The following is a 19,749-nucleotide window of genomic DNA, read 5'->3' as shown; positions in this document are numbered from 1 at the left end:
GATCCTATCCATTGATGTTAGTGGGGTATTAAAGTCCCCTGCTGTTATTATGTTTATATCAATTTCTCCTTTTAGGTCTGTTAATGGATGCTTTATATACTTTGGTGCTGCTGTGTTAGGTACCTATATATTAATAAGTGTTGTGTATTTTGGGTGGATTGTCCCCTTTATCATTATATAATGTCAGTCTTTGAATCTTATCTTTTTTAGCTGGAAGTCTTTTTTGTCTGATGTAAGTATGTCTACATCTGCTTTCTTTTGGTTGCCATTTGCTTGCAGTGTCATCTTCCATCCCTTCACTCTGAGCCTATGTTTGTCTTTAGAGCTGAAGTATGTCTCCTGGAGGCAGCATATTGTTGGGTCTTGTTTTTCAATCCACCTAGCCACCTTGTGTCTTTTTATTGGAGAATTCAATCTATTTACATTTAGGGTAATTATTGATATATGAGACCTTACTTCTGCCATTTTATCTTTTGTTTTCTGGTTGTTCCATACTTTCATTGTTTCTTTTTCCTTGTGTTTCTGTCTGCCATTTCAGTTTGGTGATTTTCTTTTATATGTTTCTCAGTTCCCTATTTTTTTTATGTCTCATGACTCTGCTCTGAATTCTTGTTTTGTGGTTACTGTGAGGTTTGTATAAAAGACCTCATAGATGAGATAGTCCTTTTTTTGATGATAGCATCTTATCTCTATTTTCCTATGTAGATTTCTATCCTTTTCCTCTTCCCCTTCTGTTTTTTGTTGTCACAAATTATCCCTTTTTGTGTTGTGAGTTTGTTACCAAATAGAAGTAATTTTACTTATTTTTAATGCTTTCTTTCCCTTTAGCCTGTTTGTTATAATTAAGTGTTTACTAATCTATTCTGGTATAGAGTTGAAGTTTTCTGATTCTATCCATCTATTTATCATCTTGCTTAAGGCTTTGTATACCTTTGCCTTTTTGTGTCAGGCAGGAAAGCTCTTTACAAGATTTCTCGGAAGGCAGTTCTAGTGGCGATGAACTCTCTCAGCTTTTGTTTCTCTGGGAAAGCCTTTATTTTGCCTTCATATTTGAAAGATAACTTTGCTGGCTAGAGTATTCTTGGCTGACAATTTTCGTCTTTCACTATTTTGAATATATCATTACACTCTCTCCTGGCCTATAGAGTTTCTGCTGAGAAATCCACTCATAGCCTAATGGAGATTCCTTTATAGATTATTATTTTCTTCTCTCTGACCACCCTTAATATTCTTTCTTTGTCATTGACTTTTGACAGTTTTAATGTAATGTGCCTTGAAGAATGTCTTTTTGTGTTGAGATAATTAGATGTTCTATTAGCTTCATGTACTTGTATTTCCACTTTCTTTCCTAGGTTTGGGAAGTTCTCAGCTATTATTTCTTTAAATAAGGTCTCTGTTCCCTTCTCATTCTCTTATCCTTCTGGGATACCCATTATCCTTATGTTGCTTTTACTAACTGAGTCAGATATTTCTCATAGAATTTCTCCATTTAAAAAAAAATCTTAGCTCTTTCTCCTCTTCCACCTGAATCATTTGTAGATTTCTATCTTCAAGATCACTAATTCTCTCTTTCATATGAGCTGCTCTATTTCCAGTGCTCTCTACTTTATTCTTCATCTCATGTAGTGTGTTCTTCAGATCCAGAATTTCTGTTTGGTTCTTTTTTAGAGTTTCAATCTCTTTGGTGAAGTACTCCTTCTGTTCATTAATTTTATTCCTGAGCTCATTGAATTGTCTTTCTGAGTTTTCTTATAACTCACTGAGTTAGTCTCTTCATGACAGTTATTCTGAATTTTCTGTCAGTTAGATGCAATCTTCTGTGACTTCAAGTTTGGCTTCAAGAAAATCATCATTTTCTTTTAGTTTTCATGGTGCTTGATGAGTTGTTCCTTTACCAGCACATTTGCAGAAGCAAATACTTTTCTTATGTGGGTAAGACTTTGATTACTTTGATCCTGAGCTGCTGCTTGCTGTATTTGAGAGCCTTCCACTCTCCACTGCCTCTGCCAGACACATGGTCAGTGCCCTCCTTGTGCTGCTCGTGCCGCTGAGGTTGCTGTGCTTTGCTTCTTATGATAGTCATAGGTGTTGCCACTCAGGTGACTGGGCTGGTGAGCACCTCTGCTGCTTCTGGAGTTACCTGCATCATGGGTTGTCCCACTATGGTGAGGGAAGGGGGAGAGTGGGGCAGGATAGGGGGTGACAGGCACCTCTGCCACGTGTGGGTTTGTTTGGTCTGCAGGTGCCACTGCTGCAGCTGGGAGAGCCGAAGTTGTGGGCTGCTGCAGCTGTGGGGGACCAGGGTCATGGGCTCAGCTGTCACTTACCTGGCTCTCCATAGGCTCTCCGTGGGTTCGGGGGCTGCTGCCATGTGCACCACCTACACTGCTGTCTCCAGGTTTTCACGGGGTGCTGGCACCACTGCTGCCAGGGGCGCTGGGTTTGTGGTGTCACTGCCACTGCCATATGGGCCAAGGTTGTGAGCAATACCACCACCGCCATGGGGGGTGGGGTACTCGGGTCACAAGCACCACCAGAGTTCCCGAAGCCTCTGGTCTCAGATGCCAGTGTGGTTCCTGGAACCTCAAGTTGTGGACACCACCACTATTTCCAGGGGTCTGGGGTCTTGGATGCCGCCCCCGCTGCTGGAAGGGCCCACGTTGAAGGCACTGCCACCAGGGGCCAGGGAGGGGGCTGGATCCCAAGTATTGTCGCAGTTTCCAGAGCCTCCACTTGTGGGCCTCACAGCAGTTCCTGGCACCTCCAGGAGCGTGGGCTCGCTGGGCTCCTGGGGCCTCCTTTTGCAGGTCTTACTGCAGTTCCTGGGGCCACTGATCACAGGTACAGTTGCAGATCCTGGATCCTCCAGTTTCGGGAGCTGCTGCCACTGCTCCCTTGATTCCACCACCTACAGGAACGCCAATCCACCCACCTTCAGATGTACGGACGTCTCAGGTGTTCTGATGTGCTATGCAGAGTCCTTTGTTGGTCTATGGATGGCCTACCGGTCATAACTTAGAGGGGAGAGACAAAGGGAAAAACTCATTCTGCCGCGATGCCGACATCACTGGTCAGAAATAATATTTTTAAAGTACACTTGTACCTAAGATTATTGACCCAAAACAGCTAACACCAAGATGTAACTAACGTAAAGTGACTGTACTTTAATGAAAGAAAAAGCCTTTGGGTAGGAAAACACAGCAAGTGGCATATAAGAAAAAGAATTAGATGATCATCAGACTGTTCTACAATTATACTTTATCCCTGAAATGGAGTAAAATTTTAAAGATACTCAAGGAAAAATCAAAGCAAAAGATTTTATATCTGACAAAATTGACTTTCAAGTATAAAGGGCACAGACAAACCCATCTAACATATAAGAATTTGGGAAATGTTATTTCCTTAAGCTCTTCCTGAGGAATCTATCAGAAAATGATCCCCATGAGATAACCAAAATAGCTAAAGAAATAGCACTATAAAAACTGGTGGTGGACATTAAACATGTAGTAATTTGTAATATTAAAAATTAGAATTAAGAAGGAGAGAGTATGGTATGCAATAGCTGTGTGTCCAGAGGACAGAGGTAGTACAACTAAAAGGGAGGGCATGTGCAGAAACATTTGGTTTAGCTGGTGGTAGTCTGATAGTATTATTAATTTAGGATTGTATATATACAGTGTATATTGTGGGATAAAATAAATGAATATTAATGGGATATTTTAATTCAGCTCCAGTTTTCTTGAGAACCAGGATTCTTGATGTGGAGAAAAGGAGATAAAGATACAATACAGAACAGGTTAAGTAAAAAAAAAAAAAAAAAACAAAAAACCCTGTAATGAATTTGAATTGGAAGTACTGATAGAAACTTAATAATATATAAAATATTTATGTATGTATATATACACACACTGTACATACATGCACATGTACTACATATATATACACACTGAAGAGACCTAGAAAAAAGTAACCAATCCAGTACCAGTGAGCATCTCCATTACTCAGCTTGTAGTCTTAAAATACTATTTTTCACTAAAAGAAATCAGAGCTTCTTGGAAAAATAGTCCAGCAGGAAATGTAAGACATAAGCCTGGAATATCTTGTTAAAACAGAAGCTATCATTGGCTACTCTATAATTTCAAAAAGATTTAGGGTCAAACTTGAAGAGGCACCCACTGTCTAAACATGGGAAAATTTGATCTTGAAAAAGGATACTAATTACAATTTATTGAAACCCATCATAAACAAAGATAATTGGTCATCTTCAGAGAGTGAAAGAGTATCAATTCATTATCTTGAAAATGGGAAACTAGAAATATCAAGCATTTTTCCTGTCTTTCCTCTGAACTATACTACTGGATAACCAAACAGCAGATGAAAGGGGGAAATCTGTTTTTAGAGATCTAACTAATAGTGAAGAAGAAATAAGATAATATCACCATTTTGCAACCCACAGTGGACCAGTGGATTTAGACCTTGAGCATCAGCTGCTGTTAATATCACAAAAAGACAACCACACATTTTATGCCTCTTAATGGAAGAACCCAACACCCTCCATAGTCTTGCCAAGAGATTGGAGATGAGTCTGATCATTCCTCTGGATGATCAGAGGAACATAAATTCCTCTACAGGACTGCAATTAGCAAAATCCAGACTGTGAGAAACCACAGGTTAAATGCCCTGGGATTTTCAACAGTTACATTGTAAGGAGAGAGATGGAGAGGAAAATGCTGTATTAAAAAATGGACAAAACTAAACTAGATAATTTAGGGATGCACACTTTGGTGATAAAAAAATAGAAATACACAAGGAAGAGGTAACCGTAAAATTCAGGATAGTGCTTACTCTAGGGTATAGGAAAGGCATTGAATTAGGACAAAGCACAGGGAAGGGATTCTGGAAGTGGATGGCAGAGTTTTTTATTTCCTAGGTGGTATATTTTATGACAAGGTTTGTCTTATAATAACTTAATAGCTTATTAAGCTATCTATATCATAAAGTAATGTGTTAGCCTTCTAATAACTTATTAAGCCATTTAGCTGTCTTGTGTGGTTTTCTGTACTTTCTGTTTTACAATATATATTTTTTTTTAGTTTAGAAACTTATTTTATTTATTTTTTTTTAATTTTTTGTTTATTGCAGTAACATTGGTTTATAACATTGTAAAAATTTCAGGTGTACATCATTGTACTTCTATTTCTGCATAGATTACATCATGTTCACCACCAAAATACTAATTACAACCCATCACCACACACATGTACCGAATTATCCCTTTCACCCTCCTCCCTCCCCCTTCCCCTCTGGTAACCACCAATCCAATCTCTGTCCCTATGTGTTTGTTTATTGTTGTTATTATCTACTACTTAATGAAGTCAGAGGGAGAAGGTCAAATACAATATTTTTTAAAAAATAGTACTAGTATATCATCAAATTGGAGATGTAATTGATTGTAAGATGCATCGTTTTACATACTATTGAAAGAAAAAAATCCGTTATATTAACACTCTACCAACTTCAAGATGCACATTATTGTAAAAATGTTACAACGTGTACCTTAGAATAGATGAAATGCAGTAGACACCACAGATCCTGTCCTCCATGCATAAAATCAGTCAACTATCCTCACTTCCCAAAGACTTGAAGTTCACTCTCTGGACGATTGGCACCAGACAGCCTCTGATCTTAAAAGACGTGAAGCACAGCTGAGGGAAGGCGAGGCACGGTGCTGAAAAGAAGGGATAAAGTGAAGATAAACTGAACCGTGTGCCTCCCAGTCTTGTTGCCCTGTTTGTTTCCCATTCTCTCTTCCCCTTTCGGGATTCCAATTACACTACATCAGACTTTTCAAAATTGTCTCACAGCTCTGACTGCTGTTATATTTACTTTCTCTGTTTTCCCTCTGTTTTTCGGTTTGGGTAATTTCTGTGGACTCGTTTTCAAGTTACCAGTTCTTTCCTTGGCTCTCCGTCTCTGTTACCGTGTTTTTTGCTTTTGTTTCTAGCATTTCTATTTTACTCTTATAGCTCCCATCTCTCTACTGACATTCCCCCATTTTCTCATGCATAGTATCCACCTTGTCCACTAGAACATATTAACCATAGTTATTTTAAATTCCTTCTCTGATATTTTCAATATCTGGTCATCTCTGTGTCTGGTTCTGTGTCTTGTGTCTTTGACAATTTTTTTCTTTCTTTATTTTATTTATTTATTTTTTTTGTGAGGAAGATCAGCCCTGAGCTAACATTCGTGCTAATCCTCATCTTTTTGCTGAGGAAGACCAGCTCTCAGCTAACATCTATTGCCAATCTTCCTCCTTTTTTTTTTTTCTCCAATGCCCCAGTAGATAGTTGTATGTCATAGTTGCACATCCTTCTAGTTGCTGTATGTGGGACGTGGCCTCAGCATGGCCGGAGAAGTGGTGCGACGGTGCGCGCCTGAGATCTGAACCCGGGCCGCCAGTAGAGGAGCACGTGCACTTAACCACTACGCCACGGGGCCCGCCCTCTTTGTTTTTCTTTGACAGAGTTTTTCCTTGTTTTTTTTTGTGTGTCATCTAGTTTTTGATTTAGTGTATCTATGTTGATGTAGACAGTAGTGACTGAAGTAAATATTCATGCCTGGGAGTGGGCGTGCCTCTTCTGCTACTAGGTGGTTAGAGTGGGGCATTGGGAAAGTCTAGTCAGGAGTTTAACTGGGTTGGGTTTGCTGTTGCTACGATCATCAGAACTGCTCCCCCAACTTCAAATTCCTCTAGAGTTACCTTGTGGTTGGGTGGGGGCCATGGTGCCAGGGTTTTGTTGTTGTTTCCTTCAGTGTTCCTGGTCTATCCTTGGTTTTCGCCTCCTTGTGCTCCTGTGGCTCAGAAGGGGTCTCTCTCCATGCCCTTGCCCCTCACCAGCAGTAGCCTTCTGTTGCTTATTATTTGGTGCTGGTTTAATGACTAGAGGCAGCTTTGAGGGTAATGCTGTTATTAGGTGTGTCAATTATATTAAATTTTACAATCCACTACACAATAAAAGCATTATCCGCCTTTGTTTCTCAACGCCCAGCAACATCCTGGCAACATGGTCAACGTTCCACATTCTTCTAATTAAATGACTTCTAGACGCCACGCACCATAGATCATCTGGCACCTGAAGTCTTTCTAAACACATTTTGGTCTTGAACACTTGTTGACTCATGGTTTAGGGGAAGCAGTTAGGAATCAGAAGACTTGATCTGTAATCCTGATTTGCCTAAAACTCTAAGTGACTTTGGGTAAAGCACTGAGCCTTTGTTATCTTCTTTTTCTTGCGGGACAAACACGAGGAGTTGACCTCTAACTCAGAAATTGAGGCTCCAACATTCTGTGAACCAAACACAGTAAATTCTTTGATTTATGGACAACCACTTAAAGACTATTTCAAAAGCTCCACAAGAGGGCAGCTCCTCCACATTGCTTAATGTGTCAAGAGAAATTCCAGGCACCTTTAATTCTATTTAAAAAAACCACCTTCTTATAAATATTATTTTATTTTTATTCCTTTTAATTATGCAAGTAGGGCATGAATATATTCCCACTTATAAAAATTCCAACATTACAGATAAACTTCAAATCTCTCTAGATTAATACTCCCGATCCTACTCCCCTCCTTTGTTATCAGGTTGGTGGGTATTTTATTTTTTATAAAGTTTTATTTTCTGTGTTTCTTTTTTAAAACATGATTTCTTCAACTAACTTTTTTTAAATCCACATATCACTTGAACATCTTTTCCTGTTAATATATGTAGATTAACTTATCTTTAATTACTCTCTTTAACTCCATAAAATGCATGTCATAATTTACTTAATTATTTCTTAATGACTTTAGATAATTTTTTCAGTATTAAACAATGTTTCATCGAATATTTCAGTACTGCATTTTGAAAAAATTGAAGAACCTCACAAGATTTTATGGTAATTAAGATGTGAAAGCTAATTTATTAAACCAAAGTAGGAATGTTTTAATTATTTTTGCTAGCCACAAAAATATATAAAGTAAACTCACAGAAAAGGGACAGAAAGAGGGAAGACACTTGACAGCTTTCCTCGGAAGCGTTGAGGTTTACTCCATCCCGTGATGTAGGTCATTTGGGGACCCCATTCCTGTCGGGGAGTTTCGCAGGTATGTTTTGGTCTTATCCTGGATTAGACCTAAGCCGCAAGTGGCCCAGTTAATACAGAGAATGGAAACACGGAAGGAATGATCAAGTGTGGCCACTGCAGTGAGGGTGGGTGCTGTGTCTTGGTTTCCTCTGTGTCCTCTGCAACGTTAAGGTACGTTTGCTGGGAATGAACCAGAGCCACTCATATTTCAGGTACACAAGAAAAATTAAACATACACACGTCTGAAGAACCAGCCCTGATGGCCTGGTGGTTGAAGTTCGGTGCCCTCACCGCTCTGGTGGCCCAGGTTCGTTTCCTGGTCATGGAACCCCACCACCCGTCTGTCAGTAGTCATACTGTGGCAGGGGCTCACATAGAAGAACTAGAAGGGCTTACAACTAGGATATACAACTGCATACTGGGACTTTGGGGAGGAAAAAAAAAAAGAGGAAGATTGGCAACAGATGTTAGCTCAGGGTGAATCTTTCCCAGTAAAATAAAAAAATAAACATGTCTGATGATATTAATGCGAAATACATTGTACCTACAGCAAACGTTCCTGGAGAAAAGGATGGGCCCCTCTTTGGGAGCTTTTTAGGATTTGGATCCTGCCTGGGCTTGAACGGGGTGTACGAGAAGGAGAAAGACAAAAGGCAGTGGGGAAAGGGGGGTGCGTTCTGTATGGGGTCTTCATGTAATCAAAGCTTAGAGAAGGGGGTGCACAGAGTATGTTTTCAGAAAAGTGAGACCAAGTGAGCCAGATCAAAGGGCTTGCACTGCGGGGAGTGATATACAGGGGTTGGAAATTCAGGTAGGAGATCAGACTGCAAAAGTTCTTCTAGGCAGTAGAGAGTCAGTGAAGGTTTTCTGAACGGCCAGTTTCCCTTCCTGTCTCCATTGCTACCTCTGAAGTTCCAGTCATTCTGTGTGAGTGGGTAGGAAAGGGAAGGAGTGGGCAGGCCAAGAATTATAGGTCCAGTCAGGACACCCACTCCCAGCCCCAATTCACTATCTTCATTACATATCACACCTGTGATCTTACTTTTGTTTGTGTGGTTATTTTATTATTGTCTGTCTCCCCAGTAAGCTGTAAGCTCCATGAAGACAGAAAGGCGATAACTATGAAGACTGGTATTTGCCCTTCATTGTATCCTCAGCACCTACCACAGTGCCTGTAACAGGATAGGTAGCTAATAAATCTTTTTTTTTGAGTTGTGGAGGATAAGAATTGGACACCTCAAAATATGTCTCTTTGCCTTGATTATTTTCAAGAACAAAAGACTCTGAAAGAAACTTTGAACTCCCCCCACAACTAACTGCCTAAAAGAAATTTAAGATAGAAGGCCTGTCCCTAGGACAGGCCATCACCATAGATAACTCTGAGTATTGATAGACTGGGAGGGTCTTTGCTAAGCCCGATCTTATCAAAGTTCTGTTTACCAAACATTCGCTTTTCCATCTCCATGTGAATTGTCTTCCTCCCCTTTGAAGATCCAAATCGGTACCTCAACACCCTCCTTTGTCTTTAGCTGAAGATGGTATTTAAGATGAGAGCCTCTGCCATTTTGGCAAGTTACCCAGTTTTTCTTGGGTCTCTCCCATGTATACATATTGTAAAGCTTTGTTTCGTTTTCTCCTGTTATTCTGTCTCATGTCAATTTAATTGGTATCCCAGCCAGAAGGAACCAAAGAGTAGAGGATTTGTCTTCCTCCCCTACAGAGTGAATGAATGAATGCAAGTATATTGCTGTGAAGTCAAAATAATTATCTCCATTTTTACAAAAGAGGGAACAGAAGCTCGGAGAAAATAACTGCTGTGGCAGCCAGCCTTCAGGATGGCCCCCAATGATCCCTCCCTCCTAGTATCCATGTCCTTGCATAGTTCTTTCCCACAATGAGTAGGACTCACTTGTACAAACAGTGGGAGAGTGTGGAAATGATGGTGTGTGTCTTCTGAGGCTAGGTTAAAAAATACTGTGGGATCTCACTTATATGTAGAATCTAAAAATAACTGAACTCATAGAAACAGAGAGTAGGCTGGTGTTGCCAGGGGAAGTGGGTGGGAGAAGTGAGTGAAGGTGATCAAAGAGCACAAATTTCCAGTTGCAGGATGAATAAGTTCTGGGGATGTAATGTACAGCATGGTGACCGTAGTTAACAATACTGTATTATATACTTGAGAGTTGCCAGGAGAGTAGATCTTACAAGTTCTCACCACACACACAAGAATGGTAACTATGTGAGGTGATGGATGTGATAACCAACCTTAGTGTGGGAATCACTTCACAATATATACATATATCAAATCATCACATCATACACCTTAAACTTACACAATGTATGTCGTTTATGTCCCAACAAGGCTGGGGAAAAAAACAGACAGTGTGACTTCCACCTTGTTCTCTTTCTAGATCTGTTGCTCATGGGGGAAGCCAGCTGCCATGTTGTGAGGACATTCAAGCAGGTTTAAGAAGTGGTTCATGTGGCAAAGAACTGAGGCTCCTGCCAACAGCCAGCATCAACTTTCTGGCCATGTGAGTGAGCCATCTTGGAAAAAGATCCTCCAGCCCCAGTCAGATCTATAGAGGACTCTAGCCCTGGCCAACATCTTGACTGCACCTGTACGAGAGACCCCAAGACAGAACCGCCCAGCTAAGCTGCTCCTGAGTTCTTGACCCCCATAAATTGTGTGAGATAATAAATGCCTGTTGTTGTTTTAAGCCACTAAAGTTTGGGGTAATTTGTTATGCAGCAATAGATAACTAACACAGCTCCCAAAGTTCCTATAACTGAGCTTCTCTGGATAAGGTCACATGTCTGGGGTCAGGCTGGACAAATTCCCAAAGTGCCAGACCGTCAGGTCCTGGTGACTGACTAGTGCTGTATCCTCCTCCCAGCTTCAAGGAGTCTAAAAATGCAGGTTTCTTAGGGGGCCAATGACCAGATGTCTTCATGAGTACATTACAATAAATGCAAGAGATGCAAGAAAGCAAGAATTTGCTTAGGATCTTAGAAAAATGGGCTTTCGTGTTTGATCTCATCAAAGCCTGACAACTTCTCCCACCTGGTTTCCAAATTTTTTTGAGACCCATATTAGGCATATTTTTCCCTTCCTACTTTCCCATGTCTGAGAGATGCTTTAATGTCAGAACATCTTTTTTCATTCCCATGGATAAGACACAAACACCTGTGAAGCTGACTCAGGAAAGGAAACTGACTGGGCATTACGACAGTGGATTGTGGGAGCTGTGAGGCAGAACCCTAAGACCACAAGATTTTTCACCCCCAAGTTTGGTATTTAAAATTCAAGAATGGGACACATTATGTTATCATGGAATAAGCGTGGGTTTTGTGCTGTATAAACCTGAGTTCAAATGCCACCAGCTGTGCAATCCAGAGCATGCTTTTTGTTTCTCTGAACTTCAGTTCTCTTTTTCGGAAGAAATAATTGAGAAGATATAGGTAGCACAGTGTCAAACACACTTAATAAGTGTGCTTCCAGGGCCGGCCCCATGGCTTAGCAGTTAAGTGCGTGCGCTCCGCTGCTGGCGGCCCAGGTTCGGATCCCGGGCGTACACCTATGCACCGCTTCTCTGGCCATGCTGAGGCTGTGTCCCACATACAGCAACTAGAAGGGTGTGCAACTATGGCATACAACTATCTACTGGGGCTTTGGGGGAAAAAATAAATAAATAAAAAATAATTGTTAAAAAAAAAATGTGTGCTTCCTCCCAACTGCAAGGAAGGATAATAATGATGATGAAGGAGTTTGTGATGTTGATAAGTCTATTGATAAGCCAAGTCTATTGTCCAGCCCAATCTTGTCTTTTCCATGGACTCTGTGTTACTTCTCTGATCTTCAGGCTATTCATCAACAAAATGGTGAAAACAATAGCTCAACCTTATTGAGTGGTATGTGCCAACCACTGTTCTAAGTCTTTTTGCATGTATTAACTAATTCATTTGATGCTCACAGTCCCAGAAGGTAGACATTATTTTTATTTTTATTTTGTTCATGGGGGAAGTCAGCTGCCATGTTGGGAGGAAACTGAGGCAGAGAGAGGGGTGTGTCCACTGGCCCAAGGTCACACAGCTAGTAGAAGATAGTTCCAGAGTTCAAACCCAAGTCGTATAGCTCCCAGAGCCTACATTCTTTTTTGTGTGGAATATTAAAATGTAAACCAACAAAGAACATAGTAATTCCTTGGAAAATAAACAATCATTGTGGTGGATTAAATTAGTGCTCACTACTAATACAGGCCTCTCTATTGGTAGGATCATATGATTATTGTTCATCAATGGAAGGTGAGTGGACTCATCAGGTATCACTTTAAGCTCTTAAGTCTGAGAAGGTTACGAGTAAGTGTGTCTTTTCCACCTGTTTTTACATCTGAACTTGTGGAAACAAAGGACTTTGAGATGATGCACTTGCAAGTGTAAAGCAGCATGTGTCCCTGAATTTCTTTTGAAATAGAGCCTCCCAGCATGCACTGGACTGGATGTGGGTGAGAATCAAGCTGTTTTTATATTTCACTATTAAATTTTGGGGTGTGTTTCTTCCTGTAGCGTAGCATAGCCTATCCTAACTACAGAATCATTAAATAGTAGTAATGATTATTTTTCTCAAATATAGGTAACCATGAAAGAAAAATATCTTAAAGTTGATATGAATATGTAGAATTCTATCTTCTCCAGCAATACGAAACACATTTTGAAAGCCCAGAGCTCGAGGGATTGGTTAAACGATATGGGGAGAGGAAGGGGTGGGAGGAGACAAGAGGTCAAGAAAGGAAAGAGATCCAACGCAATTGTGTCTTTGTGGAAGATGTGCCCGGGCCCTAACTGGATTCCAGCACCTCAGGTCACTGCCTCCACTTACTCCACCGGGCCTAGAAGAGTCAGGGAAGGACATCATCCCTGGAGGAGCAGCCCTAGGGATTGGAGGCCTACTAAGAATCCCTTCTAACCAGTAAGGCCATGTTCCCTCCTCCATGTGGAGTCAAGGACTCTGGGTACCCTCAGCAACCATTGCCCCAGGTTCCTAGGCAGGAAGAAAGGCAAATTTTTTTAAAATGAAGATTGTTTTTTATTGTGAAATTTTTGTTGTACATTATTATTTATCAGTCACCATATAAGTGCATCCCTCCACCCCTGCGCCCACCCCCCACCCCCCTAGCCCCTGGTAACCATCAAACAGTTCTATCTGTGCGTGTGTTGGTTTATCTTCCACATATGAGTGAAATCATGCCCTGTTTGTCTTTCTCTTAAAATGAAGATTTTTTAATAGTTATGTAAAAACCAGGAATTAACTGCTAATTTTTGTTCTGTCCCTCAACAAACCTGGAGAATGTCTGGTCACTTTACAGCATCATCAATTGACTGAAGACTCTTCAGATGTAAAACGTCTCTGCGTGGAATGGTACCAGAGACGACCTCTGAAGGTCACGTACCTCTACTAACCATGTATGAGATACAAATGGTCCTATTTACTCTCAGGATGGGGATGGGTCTGAATAAGACGGAGGGACCAGGGTGCTCCCGGAACCGAGGTGAGGAATGTCAACATCAGTAGCAATATTGTTTTCCATCCGGGGAAGCTGAGTCACTAAAACTGTAATGAATGCCTAAAAGCAGCACGATGGGGTGGAGCATCCTGGTCAAGGAACAAGGAGAACTGGTCTGTCTAGTTGATCCTGGGCCCATGAGTTAATTTCTGTGGACCTCACTTTCATCACCTTTCAAATGCAAGATCCTCAGTATAATAACTACCCTACCCACATTCCTAGAACTGTGGAAATATGACAAAATATGTTGGAAAACTGCAGAGTAAAACTCTACTTTGATACACACCTGGATTTTAACCCCAATTACACCTCTTCTTCTTCTTTTTTTTTTTTTGTGAGGAGGATCAGCCCTGAGCTAACATCTGATGCTAATCCTCCTCTTTTTGCTGAGGAAGACTGGCCCTGGGCTAACATCTGTGCCCATCTTCCTCCACTTTATATGGGACGCCACCACAGCATAGCTTGACAAGCAGTGATGGGTGCGCGCCCGGGATCCGAGCCAGCGAACCCCGGGCTGCCACAGTGGAGCGCACGCACTTAACCGCTTGCGCCACCGGGCCGGCCCCAATTATACCTCTCCTTATGTGGGCAAATTACTCAACTTTTCTGGATTATCTATTTGTCACTGTGAAAAACAGCAGCGTATTTCAGGTAAGGTGAATCAATCTTCAATTTGCTTGATTCCTGCAGTATTAAAGTGTCCTCACTGGAGGCTGTTTCTATCCAGAGCTCCTCAGCGTAGGGTGTAGGAGCATGCTATACTGAGGACCAATGCACCACACGGTGAATCTTAATTTCTTGAACAAACACACATATTTAACTGGTAGTGAGCAAAGTGACTTTCTCTGACCAGCAAACAGGTGGCTGTCCCATTTCCATCCTCAGACCCGACCTCCTCCTGCCCGGGGAGGGATGGGGAAGGAGAGGCCTGATATCACACAGCCCACATAAGGGCCTCCTTTAGGCTCCTGCAGGCGGTGTGGAAGCAGCTGGAGGAATGAGCTAGATCCTGGTTGTGGGATTTTTCTTTTTTTAAGTCCAACACAGACACAGCTGTTGAAGAAAATGCAGAGTCCGCAGAAAAGCGCAAGCCTCAGCCCCTTCAAGCAGAGGAAGAGCTTAGGTAAAGTTCTCGGCACAGCTGTCTGGGTTCCGGCCCTTGAGATAGGGAGAAAAGAAGACTCAGACGTCTATCACATGCTGATGTGTCCATTTGATCTTAACTGTTCACAGCAACCAAAGAGAGGAAGTTGCTGGAATCCGGGTGAAGTTCCCCGGCAAGATCCCGGTAAGACTCCCCTGTGCTTCCTTAGGGGGGCCTGCGATGTCCTGTTCTTTGAAAAAACAAAACCCGGCCAATGACCTCCTTCTCTTTGTCCCAAGAGCCTAAGACACAGAGACCTGGGGCACGCTCTGAGCAGCTGTTTCAGAAGCGATTCACACTGACTCCCTTGACAGGTGGTCGTGGAGCGCTACCCCAGGGAGCAGGTCTTGCCCTCGCTGGACAAGACCAAGTTCCTGGTCCCCCAGGAGCTGACCATGACCCAGTTCCTTGGTGTCGTCCAGTAGGTGACAGAGTGCCGTGGGGGCGTGCGCTGTGAGCCCCGGGATTTTTGGAATGATGGGATCTGGCAGAGTGAGAAGGGGAAGAATTTGTGCTTCCCCTTTTCCCTTCAATTATGCCTTTAAAAGGATGATCTCATGAATAACCGATTTTAAAAAGGTGGTAAGTACTTTGCCAGCAACTTGAAAGACAATGAGAGCTCCCAACGTTGACGTAACAGCTGTTTTCTCTTATTTCAACATTTTACTGGTACTGTGTTTTAATGTCTGACTTCACATTTCTCTAAGAATTTTCCAAAGGAAACTTTAGAAACTAGTCCAGAGACTCCTCTGGTTTCAGGTATTTCAAAAGCCGGATGAAAGCATTTTGCCTCTGAGTATTTTTCCCCCTTGTGGCAGGGACAGAAATGCTCTGTCCACCTGCTGGGATGGCTGAGCAGAGCAACCAGGCCTTCCTGGCGTCCAGCCTCCTCCTGCTCAGAACAAGGAAAGGGAAATTGAGCAAATGTTGCTGACGTTAAAAATGAAGCGTGGGGCCGGCCTGGTGGCGCAGCGGTTAAGTGCATGCGCTCCACTGCGGCGGCCTGGGGTTTGCAGGTTCGGATCCGTGTGTCCACCGACGCACCGCTCGTCAAGCCATGCTGTGGTGGTGTCCCATATAAAGTAGAGGAAGATGGGCACGGATGTTAGCCCAGGGCCAGTCTTCCTCAGCAAAAAGAGGAGCATTGGCATGGATGTCAGCTCAGGGCCAATATTCCTCACCATGAAGCTTAGGGGACTGGAGTTGTCACCTGCCAGCTGGACTCAATAAAAAATGATGTGAAACTGAAAATAGCTGAGCAGGGGCTCCGTAAACACGGCTGGTGTGTGGGTCTCCCTGTTCTGGAAACAACCTCTCCCAGGTTTGGGCCAAGGCAGACAGTTTCTTCAGAACCTTTATGATGTTTTTGAGCTGTGTTAGAACACTCTGCATTCTCCTCAGACCTGCTCCGGGCTGGGTAATCCAGTGGAAACTGGAGGCAACTCAAGAAAAACCCAAGTCAGGCTTTGATCCCAATTCCTGTCAGGCTGTTGGGGGGCATCAGTGGCTTCACCAAAAAGTGAGTTTTGACACCATTTCTTCCTTTTTCCCATATAGAGTGGCTCTCATTTTCATACGCTCCCCATTCTCCATTGCAGTAGTTGAACCTCTACGTTAATGCATTTAAACATATTGATATTAAGCGCTCATCATGTATCAGGCACTGTGCTGGGCTCTGCTCATAGAACAATGCGTGAGATAGAAATTCCTGCCCTAAACATCTTCCAGACCACAGAGTTCTCACTCTTGGGGACTCCTCCACCTCAATAAAATGAGAACCTGGTAGCAGAAGAAAGGATGAAGGTGCAATTTCTGGACACAGGAGCCGACTGCAACAGACCCGTCTTAGGCTCCGCCTTTCCCGTGCAGAACAGGCATTTGCTCACTGCAGGAGAGCAGTGCAATGGTCAGCGTTTGTTAATTAGCTCTGGATTATCCAGAGTTAGCCAGATTCTGAAACTGCTTCCCCTCCCACGCACCACGTGGGAGACCCTCCTGGATGGGGCTGGGAGTGCACTGGCTGTGCCCCTAATGTGTGGGTGGGGCTGTTAGACGGGGTTAGCCATTACCCGCAGACTCAGCTTGCTATGCTGTCAAAAAACGATTCAGAGCTCCCGGAAGTCCAGCCAAATGCGGCTGCTGCTCTATATCTTTAACCCAAGACGAGGAATTTTAGCCTTTCGCACACAGTAACTCCTTTCAAAATGTCACTCCAAAGCTCCTTAATTAACATGTCAGCACACACAGCGCAATACATTCTCTGCACCACACAGGAAATTCCTAACTTTACATTCATAGCAAACCGGGGCATATTTGCTGAACATTTTTGAGCTGTGAATATGTTTTCTAGTTAGTGGTAGAATGGCCTTGCAGTTCGAGCCCATCCGTGAGGCCTGGGGCATTTTACATCTCCAGGAAAGTGAACCGTCTTCCAGCCAGTTTCCAATAGCTCTCTCATTGCCTCGGGAATGCTGCAGAGAGAGAGAGAGCCGCTCTAGGCAGGTCCTTTAATTTCTTTTATTATTTTATTTTTAATTGTGGTAAAATACCATCTTAACCATTTGTAAGTGTACAGTTCAGTGGCATTAAGCACATTCACATTGTTGTGCAGCCTTCACCACCATCCATCTCCAGGACTTTTGCAGCTTCCCAAACTGAAACTCTCTACCCACTAACCGCTAATTCCCCATTCCCCTCTCTCCCCATCCCCTGGCAGCCACCGTTCTACTCTCTGTCTCTGTGGATTTGACTCCTCTAGGGACCTCATGAAAGTGGGATCATACAGTGTCTTTTTGTGACTAGCTTATTTCACTTAGCATAATGTCCTTCAAGTTCATCCATGTTGTGGTATTTCATTGACAGAATTTCTTTCCTATTCTAAGGCTGCAATATACTCCATTGTATGTATCTGCCACATTTTGTTTATCCATTCATCTGTGGATGGGCACTTGGGTTGCTTCCGCCAGATCTTTTAACTTCGGTGCCTTGGTTTCTTTATCTGTTATTAGGGAACCCAATGGGACAGGTGCGGAGGTTTTGTATAAAAAGTTAAGTAATGACCAGATATAAATTACCGTTTCAGCAGTGACTGGTGTATGCAGGCAAATAGATAGAAATGACGCTTTGACAGACCCCGGGCAGCGGTAGGGGTGGCAGGTGGACCTCTTGTGCTTTCTTTGAGTGTTTCTCAAAGTGAGGTCGGCGTGCTTCATAACCCTGCAGATTCCTGATCTATATCAAAATATAGATCTATACCAAAATCTGTGGGGTGGAGCCTTGGAATCTGCATTTTCAACAGGCCTCTCCTGGGCAATTCTCAAGTTTGAGGAGGACACACTAGAGCGGGGAGGTGCGGTATGTTGAGTAGCTATGTTTACATCGGCCAAACTTTGGTAAGGTCAGGTTTTGGGTCAGGAGCCCATTCCCTGCCAGGTTAACTTTCCCTTCCTGCCCACCCCCTCCTCCCCATCCCAGGAGCCGCATGGTCCTCGGGGCCACTGCAGCCGTTTACCTGCTGGTGAACAGCAGGAACATGGTCAGCATGAGCGTGACCATGGCCGAGATCTACAGGGACTACAGGGACGAAGATGGCTTCCTGTACTTGACCTATGCCTCTCAGGAGGTGTTTGGGGGCTTGGGGTCCGCAGCCCCAACCTGGGGCTCTGCCGTCCTCTCTAGTGCATGTCAGCACCTTGTCCTCTAATGGCTGCACTGATGCTGGCAGCCTCCTCCTGGGTGTGTGGATGGTCAGGACAGGGCCACCCGCGGTGATGGGCACCAGCCACCATGGGAAGACTCTTGCGCTCTCTCCCTCTCACTGAGAAAATATGGTGGCTCTCGGGGATTTTGTAAATAGTCCGTCTTTTCTGAACAAGAAACGGTGAAGTTGTGCCATGGTTTTGTCTGGTGGGCTGGAGACGTGTTTAAGTGTCTTCCTGGAGGAGGCGGCCGGCCCCTGGGGAGTCTGATTTCACGTCGTGTGGGCAGGAGTCCGTGTGCACTGGTCACGGAGAACCTCAGCCCGTGGACAGTCTCTGCGGAACTGAGTGGAGCCCGTGAGAGCTCCCCTGTGTCCTTGGAGAGATTACTGGTGTATTTCCATAGGGTCACTCCACCCGCTTCTTTCCTCTTATATTCCTTTGTCTGTCTCTGCCGCACAGATTTATGCTCAAGTTATAACTACTCAGTTTCAAGTAATTTAAATGGTTAGTCTTCCTTAGAATAGAATTTGAAAAATAATAGCTTGTATTTAAGTCCTTATTACAGACCAAGCTTTATTCAAAGCACTCTATATCTATTAATTCCTCATAATCATCGTGTGTTAAGTATTATTATTCCTGTTTTAAAGACAAGGAAATTGAGTCAGAGAATGTTCCAGAAGCTCACCTAAATTCCCACAACTAGCAAACAGCAAAACCAGGTTTTGAAATCAGGCAGTCCCTTGTGGAACCCAGGCTCCACACCCCTCTGCCGGTCATCTCATCTAAGACAGAAGTATCTTCACTTGGTGAGAACCTACTGGTGCTGGAATTGAAGCTGAGTTACACTCACTCGCCAGCCTGAGTGGGAGCCAGGGATGTAGACACGTAATTGCAGAGGAGCTTGGTCATGGAAGACTAGTTAGATGCGAGGCTGGGAGAGCCCGTAGTGAGGGGGGCTCACCTGTGAGGGTCTGGTCTGCAGGGCTTCGCAGGGGAGTGCAGCTGGAGCTGGATTCAGAGAAGGAAGAAGCATTTTCATGGGAAGGAATTCTCATTTTGTTTTTTATTCACTTGTGGTATGTAAACATTGATTAAGCATCTCTGTGTGCCAGGCAGCCACCAAGACAGATAAGGGCCCGGCCTCATGCAGCTGTCTGGTGAGGGAAGAAAGAAAATACAGAGAAGCGTTAGAAGTGGTTTGAAGACAATGAA

General features: G+C 43.2%; 1 protein-coding gene across 1 annotated transcript; it reads left to right on the top strand.

Annotated features, from left to right (window-relative positions):
• Positions 1-14,757: 14,757 nt before the first annotated feature.
• LOC131399539 (microtubule-associated proteins 1A/1B light chain 3C-like) lies at positions 14,758-18,539 on the top strand. Its single transcript, XM_058533888.1, has 4 exons — positions 14,758-14,827; positions 14,937-14,980; positions 15,151-15,257; positions 18,311-18,539. Exons 1-4 carry the CDS (start codon positions 14,758-14,760, stop codon positions 18,537-18,539), a joined length of 450 nt encoding a protein of 149 aa, XP_058389871.1.
• Positions 18,540-19,749: the final 1,210 nt, after the last annotated feature.

This window comes from Diceros bicornis, chromosome 38 (assembly GCF_020826845.1).
Source record: "Diceros bicornis minor isolate mBicDic1 chromosome 38, mDicBic1.mat.cur, whole genome shotgun sequence".
NCBI classification, from domain to species: Eukaryota; Metazoa; Chordata; class Mammalia; order Perissodactyla; family Rhinocerotidae; genus Diceros; species Diceros bicornis.
Note: the sequence above shows the minus strand (reverse complement) of the source record. Positions and strands in the feature narration are given on the sequence as shown.